This window comes from Poecile atricapillus, chromosome 20, assembly GCF_030490865.1.
Source record: "Poecile atricapillus isolate bPoeAtr1 chromosome 20, bPoeAtr1.hap1, whole genome shotgun sequence".
NCBI lineage: Eukaryota > Metazoa > Chordata > Aves > Passeriformes > Paridae > Poecile > Poecile atricapillus.
This window is the reverse complement of record NC_081268.1, coordinates 841,121-860,889: the sequence shown is the minus strand read 5'-3', so window position 1 is coordinate 860,889 and position 19,769 is coordinate 841,121. Positions and strand designations below refer to the sequence as shown.

The 19,769-nt window shown below is 44.3% G+C and overlaps 1 protein-coding gene across 1 annotated transcript in view; it reads left to right on the top strand.

The window, feature by feature from the left end:
* The window catches only part of LMX1B (LIM homeobox transcription factor 1 beta), an 83,962-nt gene extending 70,432 nt beyond the window's left edge, over nucleotides 1-13,530 (top strand). Inside the window, exons 3-8 of the mRNA XM_058853988.1 lie at nucleotides 6,286-6,518; nucleotides 9,086-9,264; nucleotides 9,641-9,718; nucleotides 10,116-10,182; nucleotides 11,043-11,204; nucleotides 12,888-13,530. Coding sequence (XP_058709971.1) covers nucleotides 6,286-6,518; nucleotides 9,086-9,264; nucleotides 9,641-9,718; nucleotides 10,116-10,182; nucleotides 11,043-11,204; nucleotides 12,888-13,045 — 877 coding nt within the window. The 3' untranslated portion in view covers nucleotides 13,046-13,530. The remainder of the gene's footprint in view (nucleotides 1-6,285; nucleotides 6,519-9,085; nucleotides 9,265-9,640; nucleotides 9,719-10,115; nucleotides 10,183-11,042; nucleotides 11,205-12,887) is intronic.
* The last annotated feature ends 6,239 nt before the right edge of the window (nucleotides 13,531-19,769 follow it).

Below are 19,769 nucleotides of genomic sequence, written 5' to 3'. Positions count from 1 at the left end.
CATGGACAAAAATAACATTATTTCACAAATGTTTGCACTGCCTAGAAATGTAATTCTAACAAAATCATCATGTTTTGTTAATTCATTAAGTCTTCTTAATTGCAGCCCCAGCTTTATCAATTCAATTGGTGCCCTTAACTTTTATAACAGTTTCTGTTCTACAGAAAAGATTAGGAGAAAATTGCAGCCATAATCTGTACAGTGCAATTGCCGGGCTATAAAGAGGAATGGGAGTAGCTGAGAAGAGCAATTGGATTCCCAAAGGTGGAGCACAGTAGAGCAATATCAGTGACTTTGTAAATGAAAAATTGTTTTAATTCCCTTCTAACAGCAATAATTCTATTCTTCATAAATTTTTCCATCAAAGTGTTGTATGGAAAAATGCTATAAAATAGAACAGCATGGCAGTGATGGAAGACAGTTGAACAAAGTGGTCAATTAGGGGATGAAAATTAAGCAAAGAGAAGAATTCATTCTGTCACATTCTGCTCAAAGCGAGAAACTGCTCTGCACTTTGCATTTTATGTTGTACTTTATAGTTAAGGGAGATGTAACTATTTAGGTCATTCTGGTCCCACTTGAGCAAGTTGCATTAGGCTGTAAGCTTTAAATTCTGTGTGTTTTTGTGCTTTTGTCAAAGCATCCCAGTTCCACCCCAGAGCTGCTGGTGCCCACAGGTCTGAGGTGGCCAGCAAGGGCTGGTGGGCACCATGACAGTGGGTGCTGGTGCCTCTGACAGTGCCCATGGTCAACGTCCCACCAGCTTCAGAGCAAGATTTGGCTGGGATAAGATGTGGTCCCTATCACTATTTCAGCCATCAGCTTGTCGTGGCAGGGGAGTACAGTACTCCTCATGGAAATACAGGTAAAATATTTACATGAAGAAAAAGTCACTCATTACCAAGATAGGCAATATGTAATTTGTGAGTCTAAATCCACGTTGTGAAGTGCAGATTTAATACAAGCTTTCACCAGTGCCTGGTGCTCATACTACAGCACCTGTGGATAGAGGGTTAATAAATATTTTCTTCAGTTCTCCCTGAAGAAGAAAAAGGTTTCTTTGTTTTAGTTTCTCTCTAAATATTACAGTTTTTTTCCTAGAAACTTTTAAATTTTGCACATTTTATTACTACTTGGTGAAAGGGAATTATCTTTCTCATACTGAAGTTTCAGCTATGAAATTTGCTTTAATAAACAATGTCATTATTTATTCTGCAGGGAAAATAATTTAAATGGATTATTTCTTTTTTAAGCGGGTGGGGGTTTCAAATGATAAATTTGTAATATTCCTGTTCTGCTTTACTGCATTCAGGATGTTTTGTATATTCCTAATTGAGTGCAACCAAACAACAGTTTTTCCACTTTATAAGTGCCGATGAGCTGTAAGACACTACAAAATACATTCAAATCCTGCAGTAGAAAAGCCCCATGCATACTGTTTTTGCAATCCTACGTCATATGAAGAAAGAAGTATCAAAATTTATCCCAAAGAACCAGGAACAGATGTCTTTCATTAGTAATTTAATTTCTTCTCTTAATAAAACTCAGTTGTGTGGAAAACATACTATATTTTACACTAGATCTACCCTGTTTCATAGCGCAGGAGTGTAGAATGAACTCCCAGCATCAGAGCAGGCCAGCAGGGGTCCAGGCTGTGAGCAGAGGGAAAAGCATCGCACTTAGAGACTGCACCAAGAGTGCTTACAAAAGCTGTGACCACTGCCTTTGCATGTTTATCAAATAAAGAAAAGCCAGGTATCTGCTGTGGTTGTTGCAACACATAATGTCAAAATAATGCAGAAAGGGAAATGACTGAAGGTCTCTGATAGGTAGGAAGCAGCATCTGTCCTCTTGCATACATCAAACACAGCTTAATAACTTCCTATTTACTGCTTCATGGCAGAGGCCCAGTAAATAAACAACCTGACTGAATTAGTCTATTTTTCTACCTTTGTCCTGTATAACAAACCTCTTGAACCATGCTTAATGTGAATGGCAAATTTCACACTGCACATGGACATCTCTCAGCACAGATTAAATTAGTTATAATAAAACAATTAAAATCTATTTGTCCACAGACAGGAGGAAATGAAGGACCTGGCTGAGCCACAGAAAGGTAAAGGGTGGGTTGTCAGGGCACCAGGAGAGTAAACAGCAGAGCTGTGATTCTCAGGAGCAAAGCAGGGTCAAACTTACTGTGAGATAACTGCACGGGATATAATAAATCAGGGGTTCGTATTGCACTCCAGATGGCTGTGCCATGCAGGAAGGCACAGTGGATCATGTAACTGTGGTTGTTTCTAAGGATTACTGATTCAGCCTGCCTTCACAGGGATATCCTAACAAATAAAATCTTTATGGCCTCTTCCGCTGGCGAACTTTTTCATCTACTGGTTAAAGTCAGGACATGTCTTAGCATTTGCATTGCCCCTGACACATATGCAAAATTAATTTAAGTTCACACAGTTTTAGCTGGTAAAGGCTTTTTGATTATCTAGTACTGTAAAGTTGCTTCACAGCATTTATTGTAAATAGTCTGATGGACAGACAGGCCATTGTTCTGAGCTTTAGCTTGGCTGAGTCCCCCAAGTGTTCCAGGCATAGAGGCAAACACACTTAAAAACCCCTAAACCTATTGAGTTGTCTTTCAAAATTGTCCAGGCAACAGAATTTATTTATAAAACTCTGCAATCATTGATTCAAAACAAGGTTTTCTTGTTCTGCTTTTCTTCTTTGTCCTCTTTGAACTGTTTTCTCTGGAATGTTTTCGTTGTGCTTAGGAGTCGGAGATTTCCTGCGGCTTCTAATAAAGGCATTTGATTTCTACTCTCCACATACTTTAACACATCCAAGGATTTTGAGGTTTGACATTAGCGTAAGAGAGCTGGAGATAATCAGCCATGGGGCTAAAAAGCCAGAGTTATGCAAATTATTTGTAAAATGTATAGAAAGAAAAAAAAAATTAAAATATTCCTTTAAATGTGGTTGGTGTGGGACAGTCTTTGTCTCAGCACAGAATATCTGTGTGCTCCCCTTCAAATTTATGGCTTTGATTGAAACCTGTAAAGGGGTGATCTGTAAAGTATTCCTGCTATCCTACACTTCCCAACAGGTTTATTACCATTCATTTATAAAATGAACAGTCTAACGAGCAGTGGTTTAGATCACAGCTATCAAAGTCTGGTCATTTGTCAAGATTAGTTTCCTGTTGTGAGATTGCCTTGTGCAAAAAGAGTGCATAACCTTGTGTTCCTCTTGGGAAGCTGAAAAAATACCTATAAACACCCTATAAGATAGGTTTAATGAAGATTTTATAATCTCAGAATTCAACCCAACATACTGCTCTGTGTGTGTGTATTTGTGTGAATGGATGTTCTAATACAAAGTACCTGTGTACAGGGGAGGGAATTTTCTTGACAAGAATTAAATTCAGGATATGAAGTCCGTGCAGTCAGGCCAATTTAATGTTCATTTGAATGACTCTGATGACAGTGTAATTCGTTGTAGCTAAAAGGCTGCCTTGGGAAGCGCTGTTGCAAAAGCACCATCTTTACGGGAATAGCTGGTTGTCAGTAAATAACAGAAAGTATTTTCTGTTCACATTAGATATATTTATTTCAAAGAAAAAGTAAAAACATTTTACAAAGAAAAGTAAAAAGACACTAAGGCAGTGTGACAGCAAAGGTGCAAGTCAGCAAAACAACACGTTCCACCGGACAAGGAAGTTATCTTCGTGTACCTGTTTGAGGGAAGGTGCAGGGGATTTGTGCTTTCCTGGGCTTCTCTTCTTGGAATTACCTGTAATCTGTGTTCCATTTGTGTTTTCACTGCCACTTGACGGTGGCGTATCGTGTGGTTTGCTTGGGAGACTACGGGAGGCAGCCGCAGCCTACCCTGGAGCGGCCCCGCCGCACTTTTATGGGTGAGGGACGGGAGCCGCCGGCTCCGCTGCGCGGCCGCTCCCCGGGGAGAGCTCCGCGACCTCCCCGCGCCGAGCGGGGCCCTGGAGCCGTGAGCGAGCGCTCCCAGTCCAGCCGCGCTGTGCCCGGACACGCCATGGGCAGCGGGGCCCCGCGCTCCCGGTGCATCCCGGTACGGGCCCGGTACATCCCGGTACATCCCGGTACGGGCCCGGTACATCCCGGTACGGTCCCGGTACATCCCGGTACGGTCCCGAGACATCCCGGTACGGTCCCGAGACATCCCGGTACGTCCCGGTATGATCCCGGTACATCCCGGTACGGTCCCGAGACATCCCGGTACATCCCGGTACATCCCAGTACATCCCGGTACGGTCCCGGTATGATCCCGGCACATCCCGGTACACCCCGGTACATCCCGGTACGGTCCCGATACATCCCGGTATGATCCCGGTACATCCCGGTACACCCCGGTACATCCCGGTACACCCCGGCACGATCCCGGTGTATCCCGGGGCCGAGCCGTCCCTGCCGCGGCCGGCGGGGACGGGGAGTGGGGGTGGATGGGGCACAGAGTCTTCGCACCGGTTCTGCCGCTCCTGAGCTCTCCAGGTGTGCCTCGGACAGAGAGGCCAGGCTTGGTTAAATGAGTCAAATAAGGTAAAGCAGTTAAATAATAAAAACCGTTCCCGGTTTTTCAGTGCACCTTTTTTTTTTTTTTTTTTTTTTTTTTTTTTTTTTTTTTCCCCTCTGTGTGTTAATCCTTTCAGCTATAAAATCGTGTAGAGATAAAAATATTTTCTGCTCTAGGAATTTGCTGGCTAAAGCATTGTAAGGAAAACCTTGCGGACAAAGCAAACTGAGTGTATGGAATAAGCCATCCTGTTCATGGCAGTACCCAGGGTCCTGTGTGGCAACAGTTTCCTTTTGATGGATTTCATTCATTACATACCTGGAAAAGAGCCACTCAGCCCACCCTGCATGGCAGCTACCTTGAGGTTGTGCAAAGGTGTGCACTGAGCCAGCCAGGCTCCCGGCGCAGTCACTCCCAGCTCCCATCCCTCAGCTGTGTTCTGGATGCTGTGTGCAACCATATTGACATTTGCTTTTCCCTCCTGCCCACTCTGACTCCAGCCCTTTGCTGAGGGCTCGCACTGCCATTTTCCTGCACTTCTCAGCTCAGACAAAATGGAGGCTCTGGAGGAATTAATAACTACCACAGCCTTAGCCTTCTAAAATCAGAGAGAATTGCCTTTTTTGTGAAAAATTATAATTTTGATGATAGGAAAAAGTCAGCATACCCCATGTTAAAAGGCAGAATCTAATTTTTTTTTTTTTTTCTGTGAGCATACTGGTGCAGTGGTGTTCGCTTCCTTTCTGAAATGTAAATGTTCATGCACCTTGCACTGTGATGTATTGCCATAAAAGACACTGAATTTCAAATCACCAGCACACCATGTGACACAGGGATGTAACAGCAATTCTTCTTTATTTGAGACAGCCCTTTTCTGAAATCTCACTTAGGGTCATTCCCAGCTGCCCTTAGAAAAGCAAAATAAAATTAATCTAAATAATTCTAACTTAAACCTAGAAAATTAATGATGGATGAAAGAAAGGGTTTATAGAGCATTAATAAGAACTAGTCTGGATACAGTGTGTGTTCTAGGGTTTGTGATTATACTGGTAATTTGACAGATTGTATCACTGCCTATCTCTGCCAAAGGATGTTTCACACCATTTAAAATGCACAGTACTTCCTTCAGAGACAGGTTGTTTGGAATAACTCAACATCCAAAGAAAAGCTGTGTTATTTCACTCCTCTCTTTATTGATTGCATGTGTACAATCATGAGTGTACGTGCACGTGCTCTGCCTCAGCAAAAGCATAGCTTTCATGCTCATTTCTGTGTTTATCAGTCTCCTCAGAGACAGACAATACCAAAAATGGAGAGTAATGAAATCTGTTCAGAATAGGGCTTAAGTGCTGAAGCCAGAGGCCCTGCATAAAACAATGCATGAGCTGGTCCTTCCTCCAAAAGGTGAATTAAAATACATTTGGGTTTAAGCAATTGTCCAACTTTGGGAGCTCCCTTTTGTTTCTCATTTTGAAAAGAAAAAAACCACTGAGATAAGGACAGATCTTTGTGGGCTTTGTATACTAAGGAAAGGTAGTTTAGGTTGTCTCGAGACCAAAGGGATTGAGATTTGAAAAAATTGCACACTGACAATGTTTCCAAGCCTAAGGATGCAAACCTTGCAGTGTGCAGAAGCGTGAGCCAGGCTGATCTGTGCAGACATTGTTGGATTTAGATCCACGCAGGGTATGATCTGACGTTCCCCTTGACTGTGCTGCTTCTTCCTTGCAGGCTGTTTGCTGCGAAGTGCAGCGGCTGCATGGAGAAGATCGCTCCGACAGAGTTCGTGATGCGCGCCCTGGAGTGCGTGTACCACCTGAGCTGCTTCTGCTGCTGCGTGTGCGAGCGCCAGCTGAGGAAAGGGGACGAGTTTGTCCTCAAGGAAGGGCAGCTGCTCTGCAAAAGTGACTATGAGAAAGAGAAAGACTTGTTGAGCTCGGTCAGCCCAGACGACTCAGACTCAGGTGAGCTTTTCCCACACCTGCTCTGACTGGAAAAACTGCATGAGTCTGTGAGCTTTCTTATAGAAAAATGCATCCATTTTCACATCCACTTCATCTATATGCATGTGGCACCTATGCAAATTTGCAGGCACAGCTGAAAACATTCCTACTGGCAGTCTGCTTTCCCTAACCTGACTCCCTTCCTTAACTTCCTGCTTAGTAAAAGACAAAATCTTTTTGTTTCCATCAAAGTTTTTTTCTGCAAGACCATAAAGCATGAATCAGGCTGACTTTAGCTACCTGAGGCCTCACTCAAGTGAGGCATCAGTATGATGTTCTCCATAGACATTCTTCCATCCTCCTAACATAGTTTTCAGGGGATCTTCTGCACATACCATTTCAGCACTAAACTGGGAAAATGGGCGCAGCAGTAATATGATTTTCTAGGGGGAATCTCACTGCAAATTACAAATAGTACCTTTAAGAAAGATTGCAAGTGCAACACAGAAGTACTGAAGAGAATCTGAAAGTAACTGAGATGTGGGTTTGTGCCATCATAATTGCACACTTGTTTCCCAAGAAAATACTTAAGAAAATCAACAGCTACCATTCCATTACAAATGATATGTTTGCCTGTGGTTTATAGGAAAATGTGTTACTCCATTTTAACTGGGAGCAGAAATTATCCTTAATCTATAATCTGAGAGTCATAGTCTCCACATGGCTAAAATTTGTATTTCCACATCAGGAATGCCTCAAGACAAAGACTTGGCAATGTGTGGGACCAGCCACTCTTGGAGCAGTGTTTTAGTTATTGTCACGCTGCGTTTGCAGGGCCTTGAGTACTGGCTCTGGGCTTTTGGTGAACGTGCCTGAGGTGTGGGAGTTCCCCCCCTGACTTTCAGCATACCTTGCCCCCCACCAGCTCCAGCGACCCACTGTGCACCTGCCTGGTGTCCACCAAGTGCCCTTGACCAGCTGTCCACGCGAGGCTGTCCCCACATTGGGGCTGGTCACAGGCACCTTCCCCCACCGCTGTCCCACTCACAAACTGGTGCTGGCAGCTGCGTTTGGCATCAGCTTTCAGCAGGGGTGGGCTCCTCTTCGGGACCAGATCTGGCTTGTGATCTGCAGTGAGGAACTACCACAGTAGCACAAACCAGTCTTGGTTTCAATTTCATTTCCCTTTGGCACAAAGGGGAGTTTCTTACTCCTGGAGATGCTTTTTTTTCCTCATTATTCTCTGTTAGCCAAACCCAAACCTGAAAAACAAGCTGGCAAATTAAACAAGTTGTTTGTCTCCCATTGTCTAACACAGTGAAAACACTGATCTCCCAGGGGTCTGTGTGAGAGCACACAATCTGCAAAGCCCTGGCAGAGAATGTGTCCTGCTTCAATCAAACACTGGACACAAAAGTAACTCTCCAATGAGCAGTATTAATCCTCATACACCTTTCCTTAGAAATGGCATGCTGGAAAGTTAATAATGTCATGGTTATTAAAATGACTGAACTTCCCTTTAATCATTAGGCCAAAGATGCTCATTAAAGTAAAAGGTGATTAGACTGCTAGGTGCATAATAATCACACCCTAAAATGAATTAAGTCTAATTTGTTGATTCCCCCAATGTAGTCTTTCAGTACATAAAAAATTCAGTGTGTTTCTTCAGGTTGAAGTCCCTATAATAATGTTGTGATAGTGTTTTCTGAAAGAAAAATCTGTAGTCTGGTCAAATAAAATATGCTGAGTTAAAAAGATGATTTTCACAACAAAATGTGTATTTACCCCTCAACCTTTGCCACTGTGCTTGAGATTTTCCAGGACAGTACACTAACACGTGTAATATCACCAGATTTTACAAGTATTCAGAATTTAATTATAGAAAATATAAAGAATCTCTTTGGTCTACACAAACACATAGATACTTGTATGTATTTACTGAGAAAGGGAAGTTTGTGCTTGTACATTCAGACACATTTTAATGCACAGAGGAAGATTACTGATGTTTTCTGTGGGAAGAATAAATGAGATGACAAAGATTATATTTCATATTATCTCTGGAGCTTCAAAACATTCAGAACAGTATTCAATAACTGGAATCTGCACTATATTTAGTTAGATGGGCTTTGAGATATTTGTGTGATACTTGCTTTATGCTGTTGTGCTGCTGTAGCAGTGCAGGCAGCAGTACCTGTCTGCAGATAATGCTCCAGGAGAAGCTGGAGTTTAGCTGTGAAGGTGAAGGTGTTTAAAGGTGAGATCGGAGCAGGTGAACACACGGGACCAAGAGGTGCTGGAAGGGCAAAGTCTCTCTGTGCCCAATTCCTGAAAATACTGAAGCATATTATGAATTTCCATCCCCTGATCAGTCCCATGTCCTCAGTTAAAAACTGAAAACATTTTTATGCTTTTGTGGCATTTGATTTAGGCAGAGCACACAGATCAAAGCTGGTCTCTTCCTGCCTGCAGCTGCTTTAGGCATTCAAATAACCATGGGACAATAGTTGAGCCTGTTGACTGAAGAACAGTTCTCAAACATTCTGTTTTCTTGGTGGAACAATTGCAACTATATATGCTTTTTTCACCAGTCAAAAGTGACGATGAAGATGGAGATGTTAAGCCCACCAAAGGCCAAGTAACCCAAGGAAAAGGAAGCGATGATGGGAAGGACCCAAGAAGACCTAAACGACCAAGGACTATACTTACTACACAGCAGAGACGAGCATTCAAAGCATCCTTTGAAGTGTCTTCTAAGCCCTGCAGAAAGGTAGGTGCTTCACCAGGGACCAAGTCATCTCTGACAGCAGGCCACAGCCCTAGACAGCCCTGCCCCTTCCTGGGGCAATAGCAGTTCTCCTGGAGTGAGAGCAGAGCACTCTTTTTGCACAGAAGTCTTTTATGGGTAAAATTTAGTGTCATTTTCCTTAGCTCACACTCTTTGTTCAGTAGTTACAGAGCTGGTAGCTCTATCAGGGGCAGAACCTGACGAGACTATGCAAAAATATGATGAATTTTTAAAAGTAATTCCATACATTCAATTTTTACTGTAAGTACAAATGTTCCTCCTAACAAAACGGATTAGTGTTTTTTGGGATTTTTTTTAACTTATGAAAAATTGCATCATTAAGCATTTCCTCCTGCAGGTCAGAGAAACATTGGCAGCTGAAACAGGGCTCAGCGTGCGAGTCGTCCAGGTCTGGTTTCAAAACCAAAGAGCAAAGGTAGGCTGTTTGTCACATTCTCAAAAGTCAAATGCAGGCTGTGCCTCAACATGGGCTCTTGCCCTGGATGCAGCTCACACTGCAGAAGCCCCTTGGCTGAGCTCTACGTGTTCTGCCTGCTCTGCTCTCCACATCCACACTAGAAAGGCGACTTCCAAATACAGACATTAAATTAAATATGCTCAAAGCAGCTCAGGGTCGGGAGTAAATTTTGCATGCAAATCTGAACTGGAAACTGAAATGTTTAAGCTTAGAATTGAAACTGAACCCACAACAATGTGTGCATAAGTATAAATGGTCTGTGTTAACTGATAACATGTTTGCAGACAGTTTTATAAAGAAACAAAATTGTTGCATTTGGAGCTATAAGATTGTTCTGTTCTTCTGCTTTTTTTAGATGAAAAAGCTAGCACGAAGGCACCAACAGCAGCAGGAGCAACAGAACTCGCAGCGACTAGGACAAGGTAGGGGATTTGTGAAAAAGCAAAGTGAGAAAGAATCTGCAACTGTCTGGAAGTGCTATTCCCACATGATACTTTAATACAGCAATCCAGGGCGCGTGCAGGTCTGTGGGTGACATGTGCCATCAGCAGTGGAAGGACACAGAGGTCCGAGTGCCCACGCCAGCTTACCCCAAGTTCTCCTGGTGGGATCAGATCCCAGAGGTGCTCACACAGAAGCTGTTACCTGGTTTCTAGTAGAAATGTGCCACGGGGAGGTGTTTGCACTGGAGGAAATCTCCAGGAGGCTTGCTCCAGACAGATCCTCCAGTTTGTTCTCTTCTGCAGTAAGGGGCACAGTGCTCAGCTGGGAATCTGCACAGGTGTCAGTGTTACTGCCCCAGCCAAGGCATGGAGAGCCCCCCGTGCCCCCACAAGTGTCGGACTGCACAAAGGCACTGGGACTTGCTCTGCTGCTCTGGAGGTACTCTTGAGTATCTCCAGTTCCCAAGACCTTTCAGCCTCAAATCCTCCATTTTACCCAGAGCAGAAAAACTGGGACCAGCAGAAGTTAGAGGATAACTGGGCTCACTCATACAGAGTATAAAGACTTTGGGAGGATAGGGGCCAGGACCTAGGAGCTCCAGAAATTATGTAGTCAGAAATTACAAGTCTTTACATTTACAATTCACATTTAAAATTTACATTTACATTTACATTCACATTTACATTTACAAGCTCATTGCTCAGGGTTCTGTCCTCAGACAAAATTTGGAAAGTTTCTCTGACTGACAGGATACCCTAGCTGTGTTTGCTAGGGTTCATTGCTGTCACTGATTCTGCCCTTTCCCCAGCAGTAACTGTGCCTCCTCTTTGCTTTGCAGAAGTAATGTCCAACCGAATGGAAGGGATGATGACATCTTACACACCACTTGCACCACCACAGCAGCAGATTGTAGCAATGGAGCAAAGCAGTTATGGCACAGACCCATTTCAGCAGGGTCTTACCCCTCCACAAATGCCAGGCGACCACATGAACCCCTATGGTAAGGCATGCCTCATTCTGCCACATCCCAAGTAGCTGGATCCATGTACTGGATCACACACAGGGGCAGCAGCTTTACTGGCTTTTAGAATATTTTTTCTGGGATTTGTACCAGTCAGTTTTATTTGTGTATTTTCTTGTACACATAAAGGGGTAGAACAGAGCTCATCCCAAGCTCTGGACACCTTTCAAAACTATTTCACAGTATAATTCTGATAAATTATAAGCAAGCAACATTACCTCTCCTAGCTCCACTTTTTTAAACCATTGTCCAAGACACTGAAAAATAAACACTACCAAATTCTAGCTCCCTCACAAATTTTTCCTTTTTTCTTAGAAGCTTTGAGGAAAAAGTGCCTTCAATAAAGAGAAGTAATCTATTCATTACAAAATGAATAAGCAGCCCTGTAAGACCACTCAGATTGGATGCGTGGATTTGTTAAAGAACAGTTCTTGAGCTACTAAGAGATGGGTTACCACAGGACATTTCTCCTGCATAGTTTTATTCTCTGTCCCAAATCAAGATGACGGTTTGCTTTCACGATTGCTTGACCACACATCAAACGCATTACAAGCACTAAATGCTCAATTATTGATTCTGGACAATTGCAGTGTGGCATTTAAAAAGAATTTCAGAGGATTTTTCAGACTGTGATTCTCGGCCTTGCGGTAGCCCACAAGGGCCTGTTTCTGACTCCTTTCTGCTGACCAGGAGCACTTCACTGTAGAGGCTCACATGCGCATCACTGTCCTGAGCACAGCGTGCACAGGCCAACAGGAAATCTGCTTTGGGTCTGTGTCAATACTTTTGCCACTGAGACAAGTCCATGGTGCACACCGGGAAGTTTGGGAGGTCCTGTAAGGAGCTGAGGACATATGAAATGCCCTCGAGCATTAGGTGGCTTGTGATTTTGTTGGTTTGCTTGGCTTTCTGAGTAAAACTCCTTGGGAAGCAGGTTCTGTGATCCAAAAGGGATGCAGGGGATGGCACAAAGCCCTTTTGAATCAGTGTGTGAGGAAAAAGAACCAGACTAACACTTTTTCAGAGCCCCCAGGACTTCAGCTAGAGCTTTTTCTGGTACCTTCAGTGTTGAAGTAAGCTGAAATCTTAGTTACTAAGGGAAGTAATTCCAAACCAGCCCTAAAAGAGTGGAATTTTCTAAAAGGAGAGCATGTTTACAGCTGTAGCTCACTTGAGGCCAGGGAAGCTGGGTCTCTTGCTGGGTCCTGTCACACTGGTAGAACTTTCACCTTGTATGTCTATGAAGACCAGTATGATTATGGCTCTTAGACCATGCATCCCTGTCATGGGCATTCGATATCTGGTCCCAACTTTCTTGACAGTGCCGGTGCTCCCATGAGTGCCGGAGCCCTGGAGAAGCTGGGTCCCTGCTCCTCCCCAGCACCGTTTGCTCTCGTTGTCAGCCAAGACTCTGTTTTGTGCTGCTGACTGAAATTGAAATGAAACCCTGGCGGGTTTGGGCGCATTGCTGCCAGCTGGCCCCTGTGGTTGATTTCAAACCCTCCTCCACGTAGGGCAGACCCTCAGAGCCAAAGTAGGTTAACACGTGGCCGCAGAAGCAGGAGCGTTCCCGTTTGCTGTGGCGCAGCACGCGAGCGCCCGTGTGTACTGTGCCTCCCCGGCTGTGCAGCATCCCGCTTAACGTGTACATTTCATTTGCAGGAAACGACTCCATTTTTCATGATATCGACAGTGATACCTCTTTAACTAGCTTGAGCGACTGTTTTCTTGCCTCTTCCGAAGTTAACTCCATGCAGGCTAGAGTAGGAAATCCCATTGACAGGCTGTACTCTATGCAGAGCTCCTATTTCGCCTCATGAAAATAAAGAGAACTAACAGCCGGCGTCTGTTTAGCCAGTGACTTTTCCAGTGCAGACTCTACAGCCATATGTTGCCCAGCTCTTCCTTCACAGTGACTCTGCTGCCTCTGGACTGCAAAGAGCATTTTTTTAGGAAGACTATCCCTGTTTGCATATATATGTGTATGTATGTATATATATTTTAATACCTACATACATACATACATATATAGAGATACAAAACACATCCACCCGTCCCATACCCTTGATTCCCAGCTGGCGCCAGACCACGAGACAAGCACGGAAGGAACAGAAGAACCTGCTCGTCCTCAGCCTTTGATCTGGTTTGGTTTGAGCTCATCATCTTAAAGGAAATGGATTTTGTGGAAAGTTAGACCTTTTCCTCCTCTCTCTCCTCCTTTCTTTTGGATGTCTAAACTTTTTTTTTTTAAGCCACTGATACTGACATCAGTCAACCATATGACAAATAAATCAAAGAAACTGGAGATTCCTCCTTTTCTTACTGCATGATTCATACTATGTTGTGGATAAATTGCCATTTGAACTGTGAGAAGTTAATGTAAATGTGACGTTCAACATTTGTTTCCTTTCTACACTTTTCTACATAACCTAGATCTGCTCATTAGTTTATATCCCTTATGCATATGATACTGGGGAAACTGGTTAACAGTATTTGTGGAGAAAGCCAGTGATTTCAGAGTAAGAAAAGTCTATGATCCTGGAGAGGAGATGCATGTTAGGGGCAGAGGAATATAGGTTAGTATTGATCTTAAATAATTAAAACTAAAGGTGCTTACGAGACAGATTTATTTAATTTTTTCTGAGTGTGAATTAAAATATTTACATTTGTTTGTAAGTATTGCAGTGCCAAATTTCAAGTCTAGACCATGACTGGCAAACAAGTGTTTTTCATTCTGTTCTGTTTATTTGTTTTGCATGAGGCATAAATGTGCGGTTCTCTATTGTCCATCTGGAATAATCAAGCACTCCTTTAGTTACCTTGCCTCAGCAAGAACCAAGGATACACAGTTCTAGCCTGAAACACCAGGAGTCCTGAAATGTGCACCAGCCAGGAACAGGAAACTATGAAAGAAATTGCGATGGGAAGTTCAGGTATGTTGAGCTGAAATTTTACCTGGCCTGCAAATCCCCTCACTGCCAGGACTCCTGGCTGCGGTGCCAGCTGCTGGATCCATGCAAGCGCTGCCAAGAACAGGCACCGACAGAAGGGGATGGCCCAGTGAAGTCTGTCTCTGGCGCTGAAGTTTGAGCGTATGTCATATAGATTTTCGTAGGGCATAAAATACCATAAATAATAATAGTATAGCTATAAATATTGCCTGGTGATAATTATAATGTGGAGAAGCAGACAAGTACAGTCATGGCTCTCACTGGAGAAAACTTCATGGGGAATATTTGCCAGGGTAATACCAGTAATTATAGGGTGTGTTCAAAATAGAGCTCATGGGGAAAGATTGGCAGGATAGGCACTTTCTTAAATAAATACCTTTAATATATTGACCATAATAGATGAAAAACAAGTCCAAAGCTTTGGTTAATCTAACTCCTCCAGGCTGAGGACTGGTACCAGGCCAGAATCGCAGTGTCCCTGTGGGGCTTGGCATCTTCTGTGGGAACGTGGGTGTCCCATGGAGGGGGAGGCCAGAGAGGGACCCATGCAGCCCCAGCACCCAGGGAGGGAGCAGCCCCACTGGAGCTGGCAGCTCAGCCACGGGAGCCCTGCCAGGAGCCCCCATCAGCTGCTGCAAGAGGTCCTCCTGGTGTTCCAGAGGCACCGTGGGAAGGACTGGATGATGGGTCCAAGGGGAAAAATACCATTTCCCCCAGCATGGAAGTGTGCACTGAGCATGTTGGAGGTTTCTTGAGAAAGCCAAGTCTTATCTGCAGGGTAAGTGCATAGGTTTCGCTCCAGAGATGACAAGAGCACCGTGGATGAGGCTCTGTGTGTGTGTGCATATATGTGTGTACATGGGTGTGTCCGTGTGTGTGTGTCCGTGTGTGTGTCCATGTGTCTGTGTGTCCGTGAGTCTGTGTGTGTCTGTGTGTGTGTCCATGTGTCCAAGTGTGTGTCCATGTGTATCCATGTGTCTGTCTGTGTGTCCATGAGTCTGTGTGTCTGTGTGTGTCCATGTATCCATGTGTGTCCATGTGTGTGTGTGTGTGTCTGTGTGTCTGTGTGTCCATGTGTGTCTGTGTATGTCCATGTGTCTCTCTGTGTGTGCCTGTCTGTGTGTGTCTACATACGTGTGCGTATGTGTCTGTGTGTGTGTCCATGTGTCCATGTGTGTCTGTGTGTCTGTCTGTGTGTGTGTCCACATAGATGTGTGTCCATGTGTCTGTGTGTGTGTGTGTGTGTCCATGTGTCTGTCTGTGTGTGTGTGTCCACATAGATGTGTGTCCATGTGTCTGTCTGTGTGTGTCCATGTGTCTGTCTGTGTGTGTGTCCATGTGTCTGTCTGTGTCCATGTGTCTGTGTGTGTGTGTGTGTGTGTCCATGTGTCTGTCTGTCTGTGTGTGTCCATGTGTCTGTGTGTGTGTGTGTGTGTCCACATAGATGTGTGTCCATGTGTCTGTCTGTCTGTGTGCCCATGGTGCGGGGGGCAGAGCACAGTCCAAGGGCCACCCCCCACTGCTGAATTGCAGAGCAGCCCCTGAGTGCCACACACAGCCTTGATCAGGGAAGGGGCTGGTGGCTCTGTGAGGGTTCCAGGGGACATTGCTGTCCCTGTCCCTGTCAGTGTAGGTTCTGATTGCTGCCATCCCCAGGAACGTGGGTCTGCTGTGTCCATATGCTTTGCCTAATGACCATTTCCTGCTTTCTGGCAAGGATGTGGTTTCAACTAAGCATTGTGAGCCCCTGGATACATTTTGAAATTTAAAGGATTTTCTTTTCTTAACCATCCTGTTCAAGTATTTTTTCCTTTCCTTGTGTATCAAAATAAATAACAATTTCCTTTCTCTCTGCATGATAGCCAACATCTATAAAGAACTCAGGTGATCCTCACTGCTTGCAGGGCAGAAGCAAGCAGGTTTCATATGGCACATGTAGACATTTGTCATTTGGCACCACCAATCTCGATGGATTCATTGTTTCCCTCCTCTCCCCTCTGCTGTTCTACTTTACAGTCATAGAAAAGCCTCTCAGATGTACCAGTTTGTAGATTCCTCACACAGGCACAGCCTTGCTTCATATCTCATTACTGGCAGGATCAAAATGGCATTTTTGGTGTTTACAGGGACTTATATGAGAACTATAACCTGACCTACAGTTTGGAGAACTGCCTTGTCCCAACTCTACCTCCACATCTGGGATGGATGTTGAAAAATAATCCATCTCCAAGGGAAAAAAATCAGACATCCCATTTTATAGCTGAAGTATAATTCTTTGCTGATTTTTTGATTACTGTTTGCCACCTTTTTTTTCATGCTTGTACATATTATCTCCTCTCCCTTGGTGTGTCATATGATGATGCCTTAGCTGTTTGTTGCCCCATGTTATGCCACCTTTGGAGCCACATACACACAGACATTCAGGCCCTTGGCATGTGTAACATTTTCCATGCCAGCTGGGCTGCTGCTGATCCAGGGAAAGTGCATAGGCAGGATTTCCAGTGGGCTTGCAATAGCTGGCAAAGGCCAAAGTTCATTAAAGCAAAATAAATGTCACTTTCTTTTTGTGGAATAAATTATCCTACTGGAGTGTGATCATTGTGGTTTTAACCTGGGACCTTGCAGTAAAAGTTTATACAGCAACCTCTGACCTCTTTGATTTCTGCTTTACTCTTCTGCTGTCAAGGGAATGTCCCCAGTCAGGTGAAAGCAGAATGTTTAATGGGCCATATCACAGTAATATCTTATATTGAGTCAAATTGATAAACTCTTGCCAAAAATTCTTAGCATCTGGCACTTCCACGGAAACCACAAACAATGATTGCTCATATGGGAGTTCAAAGGTTAGAGGTCATGACAGCAGTTTATTACATGCACCTTACACTGATCATTTTCCCTAGGATATTAACCCCTCTCTAACACAAATGCATCAAGTAAGCTCTTCATGGTGTTTCCATCATATTGTTTTGGCTAATCAAGGAATACGTGTGCAGCTAAAGTGGTGACAAGATGCAATTAAGTAAAAGATGATTGATTAGGTTTCAGTGTGCTCAATAATGTATAAAAAAGGTGATTGTGAGATCAGAATGAATATGCTGGGTACGAGCTCAGAGGTTCTTGTGCAGCTGCAGGTCAGTGACGGTGGCAGAGAGTTCCCAGCACCCACGAAGGGAGACTGAGCTGCCTGGTGCTGGGTCCCAGCTGGGCTCTGGGACAGGCAGCAGCACCTTCCCTTGGCACGGCTCACTGCCAAGGGGATGACTGTGGCTGTGCATTGCTGCTCACAGACCCTCCCTGTCACTGCACTGGGGGGTAAACCCTGGGGCTGGTGGCAGATGTTTCACAGTCACAATATTGATGACAATTAAGTTGCTGTAAATAAATGGTGGTGGCTGCACTCATTTATATTGAAACATCATCCTGGGCATTTTGGTCTCCTTTTTGTCTTTAAACTTTGTCATCAAAAACATCCAGATCACTTGGCCCAGTCACAGCTAACCGTGCCTGAGATGTGGCTCACGTTAGTCGCACAATGGCTGCTGAGTGGATTTTTCAAATCCACCCTGCAGAACTCAGATGATCATTACCAGGTCCTTTGAGGGGTCATTACTCAGCCACCTTGCTGTGCATCATGTCATGGGGAAGGTCCTTCATGCCAGCAAGCCTTTCAGAGATGATGTGAACCCACTTCCCTCTTCCTACTGTGCTCAGGACTCCTTTCCAGTTTCCCTAAGGGTCAGAGGTACATCCTAAGTCACTGCCCCAGGTACCCCAGTGAACCCAGCTCTGGGATGCTGCAAGCTGGGGTTTACAAGAGCACCTCTATGAACCCTGTCATAAGAATTCTGGTTCTCCCTGAAAGTCACTAGAAATGAACAGCAGAATCATGAGGAAGGGCAGGATTCTCACAAGCTGGAGCTGGGTCACAGCCGTGACAGGACAAAGGCAGCTGAAGCACAACACGGCTGTGGGAGCTGGAGCCACAGTACCTGGAGTCTCAGTCCTTTGGACCATGTTTTACACAACCCCACGCCCAGCTCACCCCACGAACTTGTGCCCAGCAGCTGCTCCCTAGCATGCAGTCTTTCCACAGCCCCCTTCTGTGGCCTAGGGGCACAGGGCAGCCACGAGGCCAAGGCTTCAGGCCCCTGTACTCCTTGCTTAGGGATATGCTTGGGCATTTGCTTGCCTGAAGTCTTTTGGCTTTGGTGGGCTTTCAACGTGGTCTTGCTTCTCTGGGGCCAATCTGACTACGCTGACGGCTGTTTCCCTCCTGGCAGCTTCAGCCTGGATCACTTTGGCTTGGTGCACTCTGGTTCTGTTTGGCAGCAGCTGGGAAGGGGCTGCCAGATACTTTGCATTGGGAACTCTGTTTTTAGGTGAACACCCTATTTTTTAGCTGTGTATGGCTGTATTACTTGTATATTTATATATTCTGTATTTATGTTATTGAAATGTAGTATTTTGTAGCTGTCTGTTACAATTTGTTTAACTTGTAAAAAATGACTGTGCTCTCTCATACTTAACCAGCTCCTTTCACTGTAGATTCGCTGCTCCTTTCCCTCCCTGTTGGAAACAAACCACCATAATGTATGTAGATTGGATTTTTTTTTTTAATTTAATTATTTGTCATTATTAAATTATTTATTAGTGTTTTTAAATTTCATTTCACTTCAATTTTTTTCCTGCCACCATTGCTGGCAGCTGAGATCCATGAGTTTCTCATGTATCATGTTCCTTCCCACGTGCATGTGCACGTGCATACACACAGACACAGACACACACACACACAGAGTCTAAACAAAAACAGAAAAAGATAAAAAGGAGAGAGATTACACTTCAGTATATTTGTAAATAAAAGCAACCTGTAAACTAAGCAGGACTTTCTCTCAGTGTGCAGTTCTTTCTTTGCTTTTGCAGACTGAGAGTGTGTTCTCTGTGTCCTGGGGCTGGCACCAGTGCTCTCACAGGTGGGAGAACCCAGGGACAGGGCCAGCTGAGCTCTGCCTCAGTGGTTTTAGTGTTGTGGAACTGGATCCCAGGCTGTCTGGTGGAGGGACACAGCAAGGGTGATGGCAGAGGCTCCTTCTGCGCTGGTTTTTGGCCTCTGCAGTTGAGAGCTGGTCTGTAGGGATGGTGACAGATTGTTACACATCCTGGCTGCTCTGGCTGGCTGGCCAGACACAAAGCCCAAACCCAGCCCTGGCAGAGGAGCTGCTCCATGCTGATTTCAGAGACCCAGTGGGATCTTTCCTATGCAAAGTGCATGCAAGGGCAGCCTCATGCTAAAGGAGAAAAAAGTGTGTAAGTATTAGCAATGGATTATAAAGTATCCATCTAATCAAGGAAAAGTCAAGACTAATATAAAATGATAGGTACTTGCTGTATCTCTTGGGCCATGTAAACATAAACATGGAACCTCAGCTGAGGTTTGGTCTGGTCACATCTGGTTACTCATTGCCATTCCCTAGGTCCAGAAACACCACGTTTCTTTTCTATGCCTTGGACATCAAGTCACAATTTATATTTTTTAATAAAAATCAAAGCATGCAGTTTTACAGATAACCTAGTATCACCAAAGGGGACAGTCCTG